The sequence below is a fragment of the Aspergillus pseudotamarii genome, assembly GCF_009193445.1.
Source record: "Aspergillus pseudotamarii strain CBS 117625 unplaced genomic scaffold BDV38scaffold_1, whole genome shotgun sequence".
In the NCBI taxonomy this organism is placed as follows: domain Eukaryota; kingdom Fungi; phylum Ascomycota; class Eurotiomycetes; order Eurotiales; family Aspergillaceae; genus Aspergillus; species Aspergillus pseudotamarii.
This window is the reverse complement of record NW_022475015.1, coordinates 990,032-1,009,059: the sequence shown is the minus strand read 5'-3', so window position 1 is coordinate 1,009,059 and position 19,028 is coordinate 990,032. Positions and strand designations below refer to the sequence as shown.

Below are 19,028 nucleotides of genomic sequence, written 5' to 3'. Positions count from 1 at the left end.
GGTTGTTAGTTGTAGGAAAGAAGACAGGTGAGATTTATCGTATAGGGGCCGTGGCTCTTTTATTTATATTGGTCGACCAAATGAATCTGACGGAACGCCTTATGAGATCACTCGCTTCCTAAAAGACACCTTCGTATCTTTTCCTGGTATTAATGAATATCTTCCGTTATTACGGCACTATAACATACCTTGCAACCGAGTATTAGGGGGGTGACGAGCAGGCCCAGCGCTTTGACGGTAGGCCCGCCGTTGGTCATGCATTTGGCCGCTTCCATATGTTCGTGATTGAATCAGTTGAACGGTGAGGTTGAACATCTCCAAGCATTTCTGTAGTGTCAGGTATAAGTGGACCAGTGAAGATCTCGCTTTTGTAGCATTGCAACTTTCTATCTGTTTGTAGTCTATCTGTGACTCCTCATGCAGAACAGAGGATAGAATTGTTTGCTATGGAGGGCAGGTTGTTTTATTACGCGTTGGATCGCAATCCTTGCCTACTATTTATTCCTAAGCCTGGCGGAGTTACCTTGTATTAATCTAGGAATGATTTAATATATTGTCACTTTCTAAGCTGTGTAAATTCATCTTTGCTTCCTTGCTGCTTAACTCATACCTGTGATCAGATTCCACCGCATTCGACGCCCGTAGAGTTTCACTCCTGGCTCTCATAGCTCTGGATACGTTGGGCCAGCTGTTGCAGCGACAACTCATCCTCGGCCCCTAGAGTGATTGCACCGTAGCTACGGTCCTTGGTCTCATCCTGCGCCCATCCTATGATTATGACGCGGCCGTTCTGCAACTCCTCCTCGAAAGCCTTCTCGAATACTTCCTGAGAGCATAGAAAGTAGTACTTTAACATCATTGCTTCCCAAAGACCTCTCTGGGTAAAGTGTCCTTGGAGGGGTCCGAAATGATACGTCCCGGTAAGGCGAACATTGAGATCCACAACATACTTGTTTCCGGACTCGTCGGTCAACACATCTGCTCCTGCTGGTCCATAATAACCGTTATCGTGTAGGAATTGCGCTACCTTTGTCGCAACTTCTGAGTATTCCTTTTCGAGTGAACTCTGCCTCTTATAGGACACGGTTCCGCCAGTCCACTCGCCCTTCTCATTGAATATCTGATCAGAACATGTAACAAAAACTGCACGGCCCTTTTTTGTGACAAATATTGACAGCGACATTGTCGAACCCCGTATAAACTCCTGGACCACTAGTGAGCCAGGGAAGAGGTGTTGGTTAGATTTATTTATTCGTCTCAACATATGTTGTAACCATGGACAAAGCCGTGCCCGAAGAGCCTCTTTGTCTTTTTCGTTAAAGACCTTGAATGTTCCCATTCCAGATATTGTCTGGGGCAACTTTAGGATGTACGGGACTGGATGGGCATCGATACAGTTTACCATTCGCTGTATGTCTGTTTGAAAGTATGCCTCGTCTGAGACCAGGTCTGCGTTCCAGGTGGGATCGACAACCATGGTTTTGGGCATAGGCAAATTGGACATTGCCAACCCCCGTTTGGAGGCCAGTCGGTAGTGGATATCAGGATCGATAGTGTGCAGTAAATGAGAGAAATTATCGCTGGGTGCGATGACGGATATCCGGCCCTCAGGGGGAACTGTGATATCGGCGAAGCACCGAACTATTTTACCAATTGGCCTTTGGCTTTCGTGTATCTTCTGAAAGGAGCGAAAGAGATTCGAAGTACTGTAGTCATTGTGCTCTGAGGCGCAGTAGCTGCCGCGTTTCTGTGAGTCGATGCCAATGACAGGAATTTTTCCTGCAGTGTAGCCATATCGTTGAGGAAGCACTTGTTGGTCCAGAGCTGAATTTTCGTGCTGCCTGGATCCAAGTTCCCAAAAGGAATCATAAACAAAGCGCTCCCTCGGGGGACCACCAGAGCCGAGTCGTGGATTCTCCGTGAATGGAGGGAAAAAAACTAGTACAATCTTCGAAGCACTTCCGCCATCAAGATTGTATAGATCATGTAGCGTGTAGTCTAAGGAAACAAACCCTGGCCGACGCATGTTGCGAGAAACTGATATGTTGGTAGAAGAGATAAGTTTGAGGATGTTGTATCAGGCATGCCTGTCTATATTTATATTCATTAGATGGCAGCAGAATCTAGTGACAACACTTTATGGGTTGCCTACCAAATCCGCACAATATGAAGCGGCCATGTCGCTTTCCATAATGGCATTGCTCTCTGGGTCATATTTTGGTCATACATCATATGTAGATCATTTGGAAGCTCGACCTCATGATCCAGATATTTGTGGCAGATCATCTCCCTTCAAAGCTGGAAAAACGCGTCATACTGCCCCTTGTTCTTTCTCTCGCAATCCTTGCTAATGTGGTGTCAATCAAGAACGCAAGGGATTATGGCATCCCGGGATTTGCCTGTTATATAGTTGCATACCGAGAGTGTCCAGTAGATCAGCATCTCGCAAAGGTTCAGGGTGTTCACACCCCACATCTCTATATTTATTCTTATTTTTAAACAGAACTCTGCCTGAATCATTTATTTATAGACATACATAATCTCGGCGTATATTACTCTGGGGAGAACAAAGGGATGTCTGATCAGCAACAACAATCATGTTGGAACTGGAACCCATTTGCCCGAAACCTCGACGATTACGTGTTAAGGGAGCAAACACTCATACTGCCTTTGTTAATACATAGTATCAGACATACATTATATCAGCAAGATGGCACCCCCATCGCACATGTGTAAGGATATGCAATCGCTATATGACATGATATAGGTATAGAGTATGAAGCTATCATTTACTGATGCGGCTCGCCCGAGTCAGTATAGTATGCAAAGGGGGGAATGGCGGGCAAAAGGTAATAATAACAACATTTTAGAGATGTATTGAGACGTGATATTGGTAATGGATATTCATGGAATATCTACTAAAGCTTGATTGAGAGAAGATGGAGAGTCTTCAATGTGTTATGCAGCATTTGTTTCCAAAAGACCGATGTAGCCATGGGCCTGTAGTTCATAAAGAAGCAGTTTTGATGACAACAAGAATGACCGCTAGACGGCCACAGTATAGTGGTAGTATAGTTCTTGTTCTCTAGGGCGACAATTAGAGTTGCGTCGTGTTTGCGGACAGAACCTTACTGCCCACAAGGCTATGGCTGAACTCTTCTCATAAACAGTGGCTGGAGCGCTTGAAATGAAACCCTTTTTCATGTAGAATTTAGGTTAGCTGTCAGTCTATAGATAATCTCAAAATGATCCACAATAGGTACATATTTAGAGCAAATACCTGGCTTGCATGCATAATGATATTGCTATTTGCACAAAGGTCCACAGGGAGAATCCCTTCATGGATTCTCCCTGTGGACCTTTGTGCAAGATCAACATGACTCTCTCCCAACAATGTGTAATAAGCAAGGGGTGTTTGAATGTAGGGAGGTATGCAGCCACCCGATATTAAGACTCGAATGACGTGGAATAGTTATCAGAGAACAATCGATCGATTATCATTCTCTATTAAAGCTATTAGCTGATGTGCCATTGAGAATATGTCGTCATTAAAGTGCAAATAGAAACAATCGTAGTTCATATTCCCATTCGCTTATGTATTCCTTCTCCAAAAATTTCTTTTTAACTACTACGAGTAGAAGGCCTATGGACTACGAAGCACAGGGACGTAGATTGAAAACACTACTATCGACTACCTAAGTACTAAGGGGTGAAGTAATAGGAACCCAGAATACTTTCCCGTAAGCGATGTTGATATGTTTAGTATATCTATTAGTCCCAACTTGCTAATCTCACCCAAGGGGTACAATGGGATGTTCTCCACACATACCTTTGCCTCTCAGAACATGACAATGTTTCTGATAACCCGGTACGTCTATTAAATATACCTTGCCACAATCGTGTCCTTCCATGCTACCTTTCTCCGCAACTCCAAGCTCTACAAATTTATTTTAACTGCCAACGACCGTGCGGCTTGAATGAAAATGGCGGCTATCCAAGAGAACCGGGCACACAAGGAGAATGTCAACCCCACACCATGGGAACTTGAACACCTTACTCGTGTCCCGGATGACATAAACTGGACCATATACTTGGTTGCAGTGGCAGAGTTGGCAGAGCGTTTTACCTACCGTTCTGTCACAGCCCCTTTGCGTAAGCTCTCATTGCTGTTTCATATCATAGGTCTCATTGCAAGCATTGATTATCTGATATTTATCAAGAAAACTATGTTCAAAATGCTCGCGAGGATCCATTGCGGCCAGGGGCATTGAATATGGTGAGCTGCCAGAAGAATAAACTAACTCACATGTTTGCACTAATAATTCCTTGATATTAGGGGCAAGGTATTGCCACTTGCATTAGCTTTTTTTACATGGGCTGGACCAGTCTGGCCCCTGTTATAGGAGCCATAGTGGCGGATGCTTGGATAGGCAGGTATTGGACAATTGTTTTAGGAACAGGGTAACTCTACCAATTAGGGGCATATAGTTTAGTGCTAACCTAGCTGCAACTATGTAGGTGTTCATGGAGTGGCTCTTTGTTGATTTTCAGTACCTCATTCCCTGCAAGCCTTGACCAAGGGGCGGGTCTCCCAGGTCTCCTGGTTGCTTTATTCTTACTTGGTCTGGGGTCAGTGGTTCTCCGCATGACAAAGAAGGTTATTCCTTTACATGCTAAATAATCTACAGCTCTGGAGGTATCAGGAGCAATGTCGCCCCTCTCATTGCAGACCAATATGTGAGGAAGCCGGTTCAAGTTCGGACACTCGACAATGGGACCAAAGTCTTGATTGATCCCGACCTAACAATTCAGACTATATATGGTCGATATTACTGGTCAGTCATACCGCTGAAATCGATAATAATCGGGAATCTTTCAATCGCTTAACCTCCCCCAGGGTGGTCAATCTAGGGCCTCTCGCGGTAATTCCAGCTTCGGTCAGTGTAGCCACCATGTGGTGAATAAAGGCCCTGCTGATCCATAGTTCTTGTTGGCAGTGGTTGGAGTTGAAGGTGTCCTTTTGGGCGGCATTCATGCTTCCGCTTGTATTCTGGTTACTAACTGCAGCTATATTGATCCCCTGCCGGGCATCCTATAGTATAACTTTGGATTCTCTACCTGAATATGCTTGGATGCACTAACAGCTCAATACTAGGTGTTCAGAAACCGCGCGGTTCTGTTATACTCCAAGCAGCCCAAGTCTTTTGGCTTGGTTTAAAAGGAGGGTTTAACCTTAACGCGGCAAAGCCATCATGCATGGCTGAGACACATTCAGCCTTTGCGGTGTCGTGGGATGACAAGTTCGTTGATGAGTTGAGAGTAGCACTTGTGGCATGTACGGTCTTGTGAGTCCTCAGTTCGGTAACCCTCAACTGGTTGGTCCTTATCATAACTAATAATGCATTAGTTGTATATTGTGAGTGTCAACCAGCTGGCGCTATCGTTGCCAGCGCTGATTATGAAAGTCCCGTCTATTGGGTGTGTTATGGGCAGATGAACAATAGTCTTGTCAGCCAGGCTGCAGCAATGGAAACCTACGGGGTTCCAAACGATATGAGTATGTCACACTAAATTTGCGTCCGGCTTATATGCAAGTTATCTCTCAAGCGCTAATTCAAGTAAACAGTGAGTTTCTTTAATACTATCGGAGTCCTGGCATTTATTCCCATAATGTATAGCAATCGGCACCTCCCTTTTGAACTGGATCTCTCAACAGCGTCCTGACATTTCCTAGGGAAAAGGCACTTTTCCCGGCATTACAGCGGCATAATATTGATTTTAAACCGATCAGTCGTATAGCCGTAGGTTTTGTGGTGATCGCTTGTGCAATGGGCTATTCAGCTGGGATCCAAGCACGTCAGTCACCTCATGCAGTATATCTCGTTATCGAGAGTACACTAATCTGAGATATAGTGATATATAAATCACCTCCGTGTTACGACCACCCTCTTCAAGGAACTTGCAGCAATGGAGGCACAACACCAAATAATGTAGGTCAAGGACTAAACAGCCCACAGTTTATTATAACAGGATTATTACAGAGGTATGAGAGCTGACACAGCCAGGTGAATGTCTTCCTCCAGATTCCAACCTTTGCCATGCTAGCAGTTACCGAAATCCTCTCAATTACTACTGGGATGGAGTACGCGTACACTAAGGCACCAAAGTCCATGCGAAGCCTTGCTGTATCTCTGTTTATCCTGATGAACGCTATTGGTTCCGCATTGGGAATTGCGTTATCTCCTATCTCGAAAGATCCATCAATTCTCATAGAATTCGCTTCGTTGAGTGGGGTTATGTTCCTGACAGCTATCCTATCTTGGGTCTTTCTGGATAAGTATAATAAGAAGGAAAAAGAGATGAATAAGTTGCACGACGTAAATGACGGTTGAGGATGCATGCGACAAGCAATGCTTTCGAAGAGGGTTTATTCCCAACCATGAGCTATTGGAAATTAAAACAGCGTCTCCCCCCTCGCCTTCAAAACTTCCCTCTATGTATACAACAAGGCATCTTGAATCTTCCCATACCATTGTAACTTTAGTATCTTCTCGGGTTATCACACCATCGCCGTTTGGATTTGGTGACGTTTACAGGGTTTTCGGTGATTGATTCCCTAACCTTTTATAGAAAGAACAGATAGTTTAGTTCCATATGGTGATCGCCATCCACAATAACAAAGACTTGAATGGTTTAACAGCCCTATACTACGAAGAGGCGTATCAAGTTCAACCGGCGTTAAACTTCATCTGACTAGGTCGTCCCATTTATTCTGAAGGGAATGAGACGCCGGAAGTGGGCTGCCAGAACCGGTAATGTTGATATTGTTCCTCATGATCTTGATCAGTTTAAATCCCGGCCGCGTTAAAGTCGATTACTGTCCTGCTATGCTCCTCTGTGAAACCTTTGAGATGACTCTATCGAAGGCAAGTAATATAGCTAGAGAACACTTCTTACTTTCCAGAACGAAGTAACCGTATCTGCAGTACGATCTCCCCTTAGATGGATAATGCAGACCACAATTTCCGAGTTCTTTGTTATGGAGGGCAAGTGGTCTAATTACGCGTTGGACAACATTCCCACCAAAACCCTTGATACAGCTCTGGATTTGAACTTGAGGCAAGTGCTATTTTCCCTAATTGTGATTAGATTTATTACTAGCCAGATATATGAATCTATATTTACCAAAATCTATACACAGAACGACATCTAATTCAAGAAGAATATAATCTCGAACCTGCAGAAACAGGCTTCAAAATCCCTGCCTTACCCAGTTCATCCACCAATTCAGCCAGTGCCCGATCGCAGCCTCGAGCCATTTGCAAGCCGATCGAAACAGGGAGATACTCCTTGTGCAATGTGATGGTACTGTTATATGGCGACTCGCCCAGTGGGACAACAACTTCGGGTGCGCCTGCGAAAATAGCGATATCGTCGTCCGTGAATCCGAACGGAGGACCTGGGGGGTTGAAGTACCGGTTACGGTAGTCTGCTGCTCCCGTCGCCCAGGCGTGTACGAAGATGCCTTCCGAGCAAGATTCATTGTCCGATCGTCCGTAGCCGGACGTCGACCACCAGTCTCGGAAGACAGTCATGTTCTGCAGGGCGGCGTCGTAAGATGCGTTTCCCCCGTTGGCTTGGCCCCATTCCCAGCGCGCCAAGGGGCCGGGGTTGATGAATGGGCGACGGCCGTCGTGGGCTTGGGCATAGTCTGCGAAGAAGCCTTTGGCGAGGTTGTTCCATTGACCGACGCCGACAAGGTAGGCATAGGTTGTGTTGAGCAGGTTGATCAAGGAGGGTGAGTTGTGGGTTTCGGACCAGCGTTCTGTGACGTTGACGACGGTGCGATTCGTATCGAGGAAATCTTCGAGTCTCTGCATGAACGTTTCGAGGTGTTCGTTTGCTTCAGGCGCAGTAGTCTCGTCCCAGTTGCTGTGAGAGAGATAGAGTTGTTTAGGGTGGGATGGGTAACTGCGGTTGAAGTTGGGGTACCACGCTTGGACGGTCTTGGACCATAAAGACGCGCTTCGTGCGAAGATACCGGCGGTATCGAGCGGGGGCGAGAGTGGCAGGGCATTCTCCATCGTGATAGCTCCGGTTGATGGTCGATTGCCATAAACGCCCTGTACACCGGCAGGTCCGCGCATGGAACCACCCGTGTCACTGCCAATAGCCAGATCTAACCATTCATACGCGGCAATGGCAGCGCCCGAGCCAGACGAGGAGCCACTGGGATATTGATATCCATCTCCTCGGGGGTTGAATGGACAGTGCAGATCGACCCAGTCCGCAGTAGGACGATCGCCATTGGCGAATTGAACAGTACCCACCTTTCCGACCATGACAGCACCCAGGTCGAAGAGCCGTTGCACGGAGGGAGTGGTAATATTCTGCTCGTCGTAGAGGTAGTAGTACGCACGACTTCCACCACTGGTCTTCAGACCCTTAACATGAAAGATGTCCTTCACGGCTAGTCGGAGACCAGCTAAAGGCTTTTCAGCAGTAGGGGTGTAGTAGAGACGGGATGGGACAGCGACATTCTTCGTCATGACACCCTCTGTAACTCCCGTCATGGGGATGAAACCGCCATTCTCATCGCTAATAGCGGCCGAGATGAAGGCCAACGAGTCGTCTGAGTAGAGACGATAAGCTCTGAAAATGTGTCCTGTGCGGGCGGAAGCAAAGTAAGGTCCATTCGGAAGGGGCGTAGATAGGGAAGCATTAGACTCGGTTAGAAGCATCTTATTGTCAAATTGGCGCACAGCTTGGCTGCCAGACAGCTCGCCGATTTGCGATGTTTCTTCAGAAGATGTCAAATAGACGGTCTGAAGAAATGCCGGTTGAAACACGTCATCCTGCTGGGTAAAATTGGCAACTTTTTCACTGAGAAAACTACCATGAACGGTGCTAGAAGCCTGGATCACTGTAAATGGGATTATGTCGACATCGTCGCTTGCGTTATCGAAAACATTGTGAGAGAAATTTGAGATCGGGATTCCACTGAGATAGTAGGGTATGCCGTTGAGGGAGAGTGTTTGGCCGTTGGGCACAGTTTTTGCCCCCACGGCCGCTGAGAAGAGGACGAGGAGGAGAGACGCGAGCATTTTGGTGTTTCTCTCTTTTTTTTCTTCTAGTTTTTACCTTCTCTGACTGAGTACTCTGTAGTAGAGTTGCCTTAATATATACATGCTGGTAAATACCGAAGGACCGAGAAAATAAGAAAACAAGAACACCGGCTCGAGTTGGCAAGAGCCAATTTTGATCTCTTTTGGTAATGAAATGCATTGTTTGAATGGAAACAATTGTGGCCAAGAGAATCTATTGACTTGGCACTCATCGTCCGAGTGTTCTCTTGTTTCCCAGGCTTAGTCTGTGGTGGGGAGCTTCGTATGTGATATCTGATATAGCACATGCACGGCACATCCCTCATGAATCAGGTTCACTGATTTGTGCACAAGGAACAGCAGGCGCCACTGCTTTGACACAGCTCCCCCATATTCACGAGCTGTGTCGAAGGAACGTGTCTACTATTATGTGGGTACTCGAGGACACTTTAAGGTTAGTCCTACGGAGATCTTCAGCACTATATCTCACTATTAGACTGGTCTGGTCTGAGCAGTGGGGCACGAGAAAACTCGGTGAGAGAATGTAGTGGCCTGTACGGAGCAGAAGACAACGACCGTCATCCTCTTGATGTTCGTTCTGCTGAATATAATGATGAATGTGGATTGCGCTTGTAGCCTGGAGGTGTATAGGATAGTGAATGAATGTGGACTGTTGCTATGGTCGGACATGGAATTGAGACCTCGTCTGATTGATGGCTCTGAAGATGGATGGGAATAGGATACCAACGAATCGGAATTTCAATGAATATTAATGTGATGCGTTCCATAACACTGATTCCATTGGCCAGTCGCATTCCCCATTGAGTGTCAAGACTAGAACTATATTCATAAGCGAACGGGATCATAAAATGTAAATTAGGAGGAAACATACAGAGTGCAGAGACCGTACAGCAAGCCATGGCTACACCTTTCACCCTCTAGGCTGTGTACTCTGCTGCGGTCAATGGGAAGAGATATTGTGCCCGGAGTATACCGTCAGTGAGGAATATAAAGAGGCCTAGTGTTAATATACGAACAGCATCACTATCACTAGTAAATGAGAAAGTGGCGGTCCAAACCGCAAAAGCATTCGTAAAGCGATACTTCAGTCGAGTATATGATTTTTCAAGATAGACCACCTCCGATTCCAATCGAGTAGGAAATACGAAGCAAATTTCATAAACACAGACAGCGGACTCGAGGCCATCAACCCCCAAAATAACCAATAGATAAACCGAGGCCGATCGAGCTTGATCCTTCCAACACAGACGATGCGACTTTGACCATGTCGGCCCGGCCTGATTCCCAAAACGATGTGGATATCCATACGCTTTTAAGATAATCTCATCCGGGTAGTTCAGAAAAATAACGGTAAGTGAGCCTATCGAGTATCATAGTGGACTGTGGCTTAAGTACGGCTGAGCGGACGGGAAGCCCTATGCTCCAAGACCTATGGGCGTATGTACTGTTTTCTTAGCTGCAGAGGGGTTTATATAAAATAAGCTACAAGATGCTCTCCTTAGCCCGACACAGGGGGATACAACCAGAGCATTTTGAGACATATTGAGGTACGGGTGTTAGGTGTCCATGTTAAAAAATCCATGATTGATTATAGAGCAACAAGGAAGTATACCTAATTAATATCCCCGAGGGTTACGTTAATGAATTTCATGATTACTAAAACCACCTCACATTTGGTCCAGGGACCGTTACCGTTGTGCAGTAATTGGGATAGAGTTACTAACTACCGCTGTAGACCCACCGTTTCTTTTTTTTTTTTTTTTTTTTCAAGGTAAAATTTAACAATGAAAGAAAGCCACGGATCGTGGATTAATATAGTAAATTCAAGACAATATAAAATGTATATAAATTACTCTAGAAAGGAAGTTCCTCATCATCTGATCCACCCGCGATGACGTATGCGGTGTGACACCCCATGACGTATGCAACCCTCAATGAATTCATAGAATGAAATATAATAATATCAAGGAAGTTGCATCAACCACCATCCACTCTGTTCCTGATGTTACCAAATTTCTATCATCGAGTTCACCCGTGGGAAAGCAAAATCCAGAAGGGACCCGAAAACAAAAACAGGGAAAGAAAGGCAAATGGCCACCATTTCCATCAATGCCCCCGGAGCAACAGGCTTCCTATACAATAACGCCTCCGGTAAAGCGCGACTGTGCATTTCGGCTGAGACGCCGGACTTTGACACGGAGATATTGCGGAACTGGCGCGATGAGGGTTTCGATGTGATCTACGTTCCGTATGATGGGGACTCAAGGGAGTATGTTGCCCGACTAAAGAGTGTGAAGGAGGGATTGGGGGTGGGGGAGAATTATGCTGTTCTTGGTGAGTTGCCTGTCTCCTTTACTAGTTCTAGTTTGGACATGAGATAGGGTGTGAACAGGACTGATGTTGCTATCGTGTTCAGCCTTCGGAGACGCTGCCTCATTTTGTTTGGACTACTACCTCAAACCTACCAACTGTAGTCGTCTTTGCGCTTTAGTCACCTATTATCCCACCAACATCCCCGACCCCCGGTCGCGGTACCCGCCTTCTGTCCAGATCTTGACGCACCTGGCCGGCACCACTGTCGATGTGACGACTACTCCGACTTTGGTGGGGCTACAGGGGAAGAAGAAGCGGAGTACACGGCAGATCAACCCGGGCATGGGGACTGGTGAGCGGTTGAACATCGGTCATACGGCGTATACATATGAGTATGTGGAGCCCGGGTTCGCAGAGCATGATCTAGAAGAGTATGATCGACTGGCGTGTGACCTGGCGTTTAGTCGAACGTTACAGGTTCTCCGAAGAGGGTTCAACAAGGATGTGGATGTGGAGGAAAAATGGGAGGAACATCTGGAAGGTATATCTGCCAATATGCAAGTCTTTCCTTGGTCCAAGAGCATTCGCTAACTAGTCTAAAACAGCCAGGTTCTTCTCCATGAACCTGTCCAACACCATGGAACCATATGTGAGCCATATCAACCCCGCCGTGACATATGTCCCCACAGTGAGTGGTGGCATCGGCAATCACGCTTTGCGACGGTTCTACGAGCAGAGCTTCCTGCGCCAACTACCACCCTCTATGCGGTTGCGGCTAATCTCGCGGACGATCGGGGTTGACCGGGTGGCTGATGAGTTGCACGCGGCATTCCAGCATACGCAGGAGGTCCCTTGGATGTTACCCGGTGTGCCGCCGACTAATAAGCAGGTGGAGGTTATCCTCGTTAGCATTGTCAGCCTGCGGGCGGGTCGACTGTCTTCTGAGCATGTATATTGGGATCAGGCGAGTGTTCTGGTCCAGGTCGGACTGCTGGATCCAAAGCTAGTCCCTCAGGGGGTAAATGGGGTTGATCGGTTGCCTGTGGTTGGACGGGAGGCTGCTAGACGGATTTTGGATGAGAATCCTGAGGTTGAAAAGAAAGAGTACCACAACCGATTGATTCGCAGAGCGAAAGCCAAGAATAAAGGGAAGGACGGTGTGACGCCTGGAGTAGAGGAGTCTGGCACAGAATACTTCAAGAGCGAAGCCGAAAAACCTCTAGAGAATGGTAAGGGCAAGGGAAAGACTGTTCAGAAACAGCCACCGGAGCATGGACCGGAGGGCAACGAGAGCCACAAGAACAACAACGAAGAAGATGGACCAGATAGGGCTCAGACACCTACCCCGTCCAAGGGCTCTGCATCAGTGGAAGATGCAAATGACGAAGAATGAGCAATGTCATGATATACCCAATCAACACCTGTTAGTGTGTACCTAATTAGCGTAATACGGTAACTTTCTCACGAATCTTTGTTAATACGTATCACTTACCCACCCGAACATACTCCTCAAAGTTCCCTCCAATGGTGAGAAGAAAACGGAAAAAAGGAAAGCAATCACCACCTCTTCAAGGGCACCCAAGCCTCCCTCACCACTAAAGAGGGTCTGAGGAGGTCTTTTGGTGGATGATATATTATCGTTGGTGGATTATAATGTACTAGTGGGTTGTGCTTTTGTCCTGCTTCAGCACTGCCATCTGCTTAGGGGTTTGGGTAAGTATGTAGACCAATAGTGTTAACTGAAGAGGCTGTGGCAGGGTAGTAAGTTGAAAATATTTATAGACATTCCTTTATGGGCTACCTTACTGACTTGTTGACTGGAAGTGTCTATTAAACACCTATTGCAGTGGCGGTAAAGGTGAGTGATATTTTTGGCTGGACCGGTTGTTCTGGAGTCGGTGTAAATATGCAGACTGATAGCTATAATAGCGTAGAATATGGGAGTTTGGTGAGTAGCCGTTATAAACCAAAAGGAAACGGTGGAAATCCTGTGCATTAAATGAAGGTATCAAGACTGGGGAAGGGAAAGGAAGAGAAAACTGCCTGGTGGTGATGTTCGACATGTCCCACGGTAAGTCTTGCCTTCTCTTATTAATGCGGCCCTGTTTGGTCCTGTTATCGAGTCGGTTCTCCTATATATGTTCAGGTCGCCACAATTTGTTGTAACTGGTCAACAGTTAGCCGTGCCATAATTGTGAAATGATCACAGTGCTGGCCGAACTTACCAAGTGGGCAGGTGACTGTATAAAGAAGTGGTGATCATTGGTATATGCAGTACTGTAGATATCTAGTGACTACTCACCTGTGAGATTCGGTCTCCTTGCTTAGAAGTCTTGAGTTCTTGTAGTACACCCCGTACCAAGCTGGTCAAGTGTAGAGACCATGTTATTGGCCTGGGCATCATTGGCAGGGCTCTGTGATTCTACTTAGTACGGCAATATGACGTGGGATAGGGAGATGTGTAACGTGCCTCCCAGTCAACATCAACACCGTCCAATCTAAGGTTTGGGACTAGATCCATGGCAGATGAGGTAAAACTTGCCCGGCCAGAGGCAGTGCGCAGCGCAGCAGCAAAGTCCAGCCGCTGACGGAAAGATGCGCTTAAATCATTCCCCTAATTCCTCTATAAAAAGAAGACCGCTACTCAGACTCCGGTTGTAAGCAAAGTCCTCATCACAGTCGCTCGGTGAAGGTATCAAGAGGATCGGAATACGTTATTCTACGACACTCTACAGTGATCGGTATTCTCGATATTTTTGAGGTGTCTTACTCTTTTCCTCATTCCTACAGAAGGTGGCCTGAGCCAAAGTTTGTACTAGTCATGGACAACGCATCCTGCCATCAATATAACTAGATAGAAAGATTTGTTCTGAAGCTGGAGTAAAGCTAGTGTATATTCCTACATATTTACAATCCTTTCGTTTCAGGACGACTGTGGCATATGCTATTCTGGCCGGCCCTCTTATGTAAAATCTAATATATCCCTGATCTCTGGCCCCTCTGATGCTGTCGACTTCCCCTGTTTTCTACAACTCTACACCATTTGCTCAAGGACTGCTAAACCAATCCACGTTTACTGAGCAGGACTATAAACATTGGTATTGTGAGGTCTCCATGACGCTGATGATTTCTTTATAGCATATTACAACGGGACATACTGGACAGTAACCTCAGGCAATACGAGCCTCAGTTGCATATGAACTTTGAACGCAAATGCCACTGGGACACTATCAGCTTGCAACCGCCGATTGATCTCGTAAATAGCTGCCGCCATCGATTTCGCGATCTTATTATTGTCGCCCCTAACTGGAAACAAGCCACAAAGTATTAAGCAAAGTGCAAGAGGAGGAAAAACCAAAGAAAGAATAGTTGCGGTCCAATCGATCTTCTGGTAGCTGTTATCATAAGTTGAGCGCAGTTGGTGGCAAAACTCCTCGAACGCCTGCCGTGATAGCCCAATTTCATACAATGCCATAGAGTAGAGTGGGATTTCACGCTGGTTATAAATATCCCACCGGAGGATGGTTCCATAATTCTCGCTCCCGAAGCGCTGATTCGCAAACTCGTAATTTGCGCGAATCCCAGCATTGATGTTGGTTGTATTTGTTTCGGCCATGTTTGCTGCTTCAGAATCCCCGTAATTGTTTCGAGGCATGGGGACATAGATGGGTTCTGGGACTGGGCGACGTGGCAGATCGCATGACATGTCGGTCCTGAGTTGTTGTGGAAGCAGCTAGGAACTTATTTTTATGGTTTCCTATAGTAACGCTTGTAGTTATAGGAACTGTTTGCGAAGGTGCTACTTTACACGGAAATGCTCGCTTTTCTTTTTCAGAACGTCGGATCTAGCTGTCTTAAATAAAGCTCTCACTACTCTGTAGCACAACCACACATAGGCTCTAATTTGTTACCCGTCATATAAGCTTCAGCCAGGCTCAACGGTGTCATGAGATAGCCTGTCCAGACCGAAGTAAAGCTATGATCCCGTCATAAGACAGCATATTGGAACCTAAATTCAAAAAGCTTGACTGTTCTTCAGGGAGGCATAAGTGCACTTATTGGCTGGGGCAAGTCATGTGGGTGGCGCATCCCTAAAGCGCCTTGTCGAACTCTAACGCAATTTGCGAGATGCTTAAATTGGCGCCTTGAAATTAAGCATTATATCAATTCCCTATTTTGATTAGTCGACATGGAAGACTCACTCTGTCTCTCAGATACGTGGATTTTAGTAGTGGCCAGACTCCTACCACTTCCATGGCCACGGAAGACCCTCCAAGGCGCATTGGTACCAATCCATCAATCTTCTACAAAACTTTACCAGTATCATCCATCTTTTCATTATTTTATGGATGACAGTCTAGACTTAATGTGGACCAAACTATCCGCCCTGGAAGACCTGATATAACTCCCAGTATCCTCTCGCGTCGTGCCACCTAGCATTCTCCTCCTGAATTACTGTCGCCGAATCTCGACCTCACGATTTGCAACTACTAGCCGAAGAGACTTCACCATGTCCGTGGCAACTAAATGCTCTCTCTTCTGGGTCGACTTGGATGATCTTGTGATAGAACGCGACAACGACACTGCAACATGCAATTCTGACATGACCAAGTGTGTTATCATTGGTCCATCTGGAGACAAGCTTGATGCGACATGCGACTCCACGCTACAATATTCCGGCATCGCCGACGCATCATATAGCAAGTATTTCTGTGTATGCGGAAGCGAGGCGGTCTCAGTTCCCGAGACTGTTAACTGCGCAGACAAATGTTACGATTTAAGTTACCCGTTTCCAACGTGCAACTACCTTGATATTTACAACGGCTTCACGTCTGGTAGCCCGTCTAACATCATATTGGAAGATATGTGTGATGCGTACAGGTGTGATGTTTCAGGCGTTAACTGTACTTCCGACGGCGCTTGGCTCTATCAGTGTGACAATCGCAAGCACGATTCACCAGGAATCTCATCGACGCATAGTTACGTGTGTAATTGCACCGGACCAGCAGCCGTCCAACCGGAATACAGTGGGACACCAAATGGGACTTCTTGTGGGCAGTCGAGGGAAACGCCGGTATCTCCAAGTCAGACTACGGCCCCGCAGAGCAGTAACTCTGACCCGATGCCCGTCTACCCGTCGATGCTCGTAGTACTTGGCATTTTATTTGCCCTTAGTGCTATCTGCTGATGGACTGGAAACGCGAAAAGTGTATATAGGAGGAACTATTTCAAGGGATTTGGGACGCTTCATGTTGACCCACTGGGACGAGAATGAGAATGTACACGGATGCTGAAAAGAATAACTGTTCGACGCCTAGCCTCACTTGACGGAGATGAATTGGATATGCTTGTTAGCCTCTTTTAGCTGGACCGACTTTGGCCTGGGTGCGCTGTCGAGTTTACTGCCCATTATCGGGGTCTTCGGAGCATTTCCGCTCGAGTGGTTGCCTATTGGTAAATCTAGTATGTTTAGTTTCAATGTAGCCGTCTCTATGATTACAGCGAGTCTCGACAATCATGGATCTGAGGGCAGCACAACGTTGGAAATATCATAAAAACATGTATTCGTAGGTATATACTTTGTCATTTACAGTACAGGTTGACTGGTTTAATAATGTCTATCATGTCCCTCCCGATATCCAACTATACCGTCTCAATGTATCGCTTAAACTCCCTATTCACTGTTAGCCACTACTCGCGTTGCTCACCGGGTCATGTACTTACCAGTCGGTTACAGCCTCTCGCCACACCCGCAACTCATGCTCACGAGTCGCAGTGAAGAAGTCCACAAATTCCCCATCTAGAATTTCACGCGCAACACTATCCGCTGCGTTGAAGCGCTTCAGCGCTTCTTCAAGCGTGTTCGGCAACAACTCTGGACGTGTATTATCCTTCTTCATTGCCGACACAGGCGGTACCTTGATCTCCAACTTCTTCTGTACACCACGCCAGCCAGCGGCGAGGATCACACCAAGTGCGTAGTGGGGATGCAAGTCCGCTCCAGGAATACGAACCTCGAATCGTGTCGCGCCAGGCTTACATACCGGTGGTGTGATGAGACGAATCGAAGCCATTCGGTCCTCTAGACCCCAACTCACGTTCACGGGCGCCCAGAAGTTCTCCACTAGGCGTTTGTAGGAGTTGATAGTTGGTGCAAATAGAGGCATGATGTCCGGCAATGCTTCCAGAAGACCAGCGAGAAATTGACGGCCGAGGTCCGACAGCCCAACTGCATCGGGCCAGGGGGCGTTGTCATCGGGAGTCTCCCGAGCAAACAGGTTCTTGCCGTCGAGATCGCACAGCGAAACGTGGATGTGACCGGAGCTGCCTGGTTGGCCTTGGATCGGCTTGGCCATGAAACAAGGCGTGATGCCGTGCTCGACACCTATTGATTTTGCGAGGAGCCTTCGATTGTTAGCGTACACCGGGGTGGGAGGGAAGGGTTGCATACTTGAACAAGGATACTCTGTCTGCCATTTCGCGAACGTCGCATACTTTGAGGGCCTATTCAATCAGCGACACATTCACTTAGGGTGCCAGCCAAGGTAACTCACTGCTTCGTATACGCCTGGTCCTCCCTCGGTATGCCACCCCTCAATTCCACAGTTTATTTGCGCACAGGTATTGAAGATGTCATAGAAGTATTTCTTAAACGCCACTGGTCGCGTTGCGCTGTAGGAGAAACTGCCTGCAGTGATCGGGCGCAGCGATCCAGGGGTGTTCTTTTCGAGGAAGGCTGCGATATTCTGAGGTTGGGAGCCATTGCTGTATCCGTCTTCGGACGGGGTTTGGAAGTTCATGAATTCCAATTCCACTAATCTTGTTAGAAATCGCCTAGAAGATACCTGCCCGGAGAGGACGCTTACCGCCCGCCATTCCCTGGCAATTCTCTGCCGCAAGCTTATCGCATATCGACTTGAGCATATTCCGGCCATCTGCAGACACCGTTTGGCCGTTCTGAATAAACCGCACCAAGAAGAAGGGGATGTCATCCTCCCACGGTATCCTCCTGAATGTGCTCAAATCCGGGACGGCGATAAAATCCACATACCCCGAGTCCTTGGGTGCGATGTTTGCATCGGTTGTGTAGAGGACATCCTGCATATCCCAACCGAACACTGCAGAGCTGAACCCGAATCCCTTTTCTGCAATGCCTAGGAATTTCTCCTTGGACATGACTTTGCCGCGGAGGATGCCATCGCAGTCAATGCCAGCGACTTTGACTTTGATATCGTCTGCTAAGAGACTCGAGAGGTTCTCTACCGTCACGTTTGTGGCCATTGTTTCTCGTTGTTAATTTTCTTCACAGATCGGTTCAGGAAAAGAAATTGGCCAAGGCCGAGCTTTAAAGCATCCTGGAGAGAGGGCTGCGGAGCTACCGAGCTGTGATGCGGCGGCTGAGCTCCCATGGCGTAATCCGTCGCATTGACGCTGCTCCGATATCCACCTGTTTTCTCACTGTGCCGTCTCGTGCGAGCGTGATCAATGCGACAGTAACCGCGCCGCAGTTGGAGAAGAACAACAGTCCAGGGGCCTGCGGAATGTTTACCGCGGACCGCGCTGCGGGGGACAAAAGACCGCGCTTATCGA

General features: G+C 47.1%; 8 protein-coding genes across 8 annotated transcripts; 3 read left to right on the top strand and 5 right to left on the bottom strand.

Annotated features, from left to right (window-relative positions):
• Window positions 1-649: 649 nt before the first annotated feature.
• BDV38DRAFT_276946 (putative solid-state culture specific protein) lies at window positions 650-2,026 on the bottom strand (the record flags this gene model as incomplete). Its single annotated transcript, XM_032058375.1, has 1 exon — window positions 650-2,026. One exon carries the CDS (start codon window positions 2,024-2,026, stop codon window positions 650-652), a length of 1,377 nt encoding a protein of 458 aa, XP_031919941.1.
• A 1,957-nt stretch (window positions 2,027-3,983) lies between these two features.
• Window positions 3,984-6,392, top strand: BDV38DRAFT_276945 (oligopeptide transporter; the record flags this gene model as incomplete). The annotated part of the gene is made up of 14 exons (XM_032058374.1): window positions 3,984-4,152; window positions 4,221-4,276; window positions 4,337-4,461; window positions 4,519-4,629; window positions 4,689-4,835; window positions 4,898-4,937; window positions 4,998-5,097; window positions 5,156-5,345; window positions 5,408-5,416; window positions 5,466-5,557; window positions 5,627-5,672; window positions 5,735-5,856; window positions 5,914-5,990; window positions 6,066-6,392. The coding sequence occupies 14 exons, from the start codon at window positions 3,984-3,986 to the stop codon at window positions 6,390-6,392; spliced, it is 1,611 nt and encodes a 536-aa protein (XP_031919940.1).
• Window positions 6,393-7,116: 724 nt separating this feature from the next.
• BDV38DRAFT_289688 (amidase signature domain-containing protein) lies at window positions 7,117-9,175 on the bottom strand. The gene has a single exon (XM_032061317.1). The coding sequence runs from the start codon at window positions 9,102-9,104 to the stop codon at window positions 7,215-7,217; it is 1,890 nt and encodes a 629-aa protein (XP_031919939.1). The 5' UTR covers window positions 9,105-9,175; the 3' UTR covers window positions 7,117-7,214.
• A 660-nt stretch (window positions 9,176-9,835) lies between these two features.
• BDV38DRAFT_232157 (uncharacterized protein) lies at window positions 9,836-10,865 on the bottom strand. Its single transcript, XM_032053018.1, has 2 exons — window positions 9,997-10,865; window positions 9,836-9,944 (listed from the first exon to the last, which is right to left on the bottom strand). Exon 1 carries the CDS (start codon window positions 10,429-10,431, stop codon window positions 10,210-10,212), a length of 222 nt encoding a protein of 73 aa, XP_031919938.1. The 5' UTR covers window positions 10,432-10,865; the 3' UTR covers window positions 9,836-9,944; window positions 9,997-10,209.
• Window positions 10,866-11,109: 244 nt separating this feature from the next.
• BDV38DRAFT_232156 (dienelactone hydrolase) lies at window positions 11,110-12,901 on the top strand. Its single transcript, XM_032053017.1, has 3 exons — window positions 11,110-11,459; window positions 11,542-11,979; window positions 12,044-12,901. Exons 1-3 carry the CDS (start codon window positions 11,216-11,218, stop codon window positions 12,829-12,831), a joined length of 1,470 nt encoding a protein of 489 aa, XP_031919937.1. The 5' UTR covers window positions 11,110-11,215; the 3' UTR covers window positions 12,832-12,901.
• Window positions 12,902-14,580: 1,679 nt separating this feature from the next.
• BDV38DRAFT_276942 (uncharacterized protein) lies at window positions 14,581-15,144 on the bottom strand (the record flags this gene model as incomplete). Its single annotated transcript, XM_032058373.1, has 1 exon — window positions 14,581-15,144. The coding sequence occupies one exon, from the start codon at window positions 15,142-15,144 to the stop codon at window positions 14,581-14,583; it is 564 nt and encodes a 187-aa protein (XP_031919936.1).
• Window positions 15,145-15,948: 804 nt separating this feature from the next.
• BDV38DRAFT_276941 (uncharacterized protein) lies at window positions 15,949-16,626 on the top strand (the record flags this gene model as incomplete). Its single annotated transcript, XM_032058372.1, has 1 exon — window positions 15,949-16,626. The coding sequence occupies one exon, from the start codon at window positions 15,949-15,951 to the stop codon at window positions 16,624-16,626; it is 678 nt and encodes a 225-aa protein (XP_031919935.1).
• A 358-nt stretch (window positions 16,627-16,984) lies between these two features.
• BDV38DRAFT_232150 (glutamine synthetase family protein) lies at window positions 16,985-18,930 on the bottom strand. The gene is made up of 5 exons (XM_032053016.1): window positions 18,305-18,930; window positions 17,993-18,252; window positions 17,890-17,942; window positions 17,163-17,843; window positions 16,985-17,112 (listed from the first exon to the last, which is right to left on the bottom strand). The coding sequence occupies exons 1-5, from the start codon at window positions 18,717-18,719 to the stop codon at window positions 17,082-17,084; spliced, it is 1,440 nt and encodes a 479-aa protein (XP_031919934.1). The 5' UTR covers window positions 18,720-18,930; the 3' UTR covers window positions 16,985-17,081.
• Window positions 18,931-19,028: the final 98 nt, after the last annotated feature.

Coding starts and splice junctions, on each gene's coding strand:
- BDV38DRAFT_289688 (XM_032061317.1), bottom strand. CDS start 9,104: ATGCTCGCGTCTCTCCTCCTCGTCCTCTTCTCAGCGGCCGTGGGGGCA.
- BDV38DRAFT_232150 (XM_032053016.1), bottom strand. CDS start 18,719: ATGGCCACAAACGTGACGGTAGAGAACCTCTCGAGTCTCTTAGCAGAC. Junction 17,943..17,992: donor GACCAGGCGTATACGAAGCA/GTGAGTTACCTT, acceptor CTGATTGAATAG/GCCCTCAAAGTATGCGACGT. Junction 17,113..17,162: donor CGAGAGGCTGTAACCGACTG/GTAAGTACATGA, acceptor AACAGTGAATAG/GGAGTTTAAGCGATACATTG.
- BDV38DRAFT_232156 (XM_032053017.1), top strand. CDS start 11,216: ATGGCCACCATTTCCATCAATGCCCCCGGAGCAACAGGCTTCCTATAC. Junction 11,460..11,541: donor GGAGAATTATGCTGTTCTTG/GTGAGTTGCCTG, acceptor TATCGTGTTCAG/CCTTCGGAGACGCTGCCTCA. Junction 11,980..12,043: donor ATGGGAGGAACATCTGGAAG/GTATATCTGCCA, acceptor AGTCTAAAACAG/CCAGGTTCTTCTCCATGAAC.
- BDV38DRAFT_232157 (XM_032053018.1), bottom strand. CDS start 10,431: ATGGATATCCACATCGTTTTGGGAATCAGGCCGGGCCGACATGGTCAA.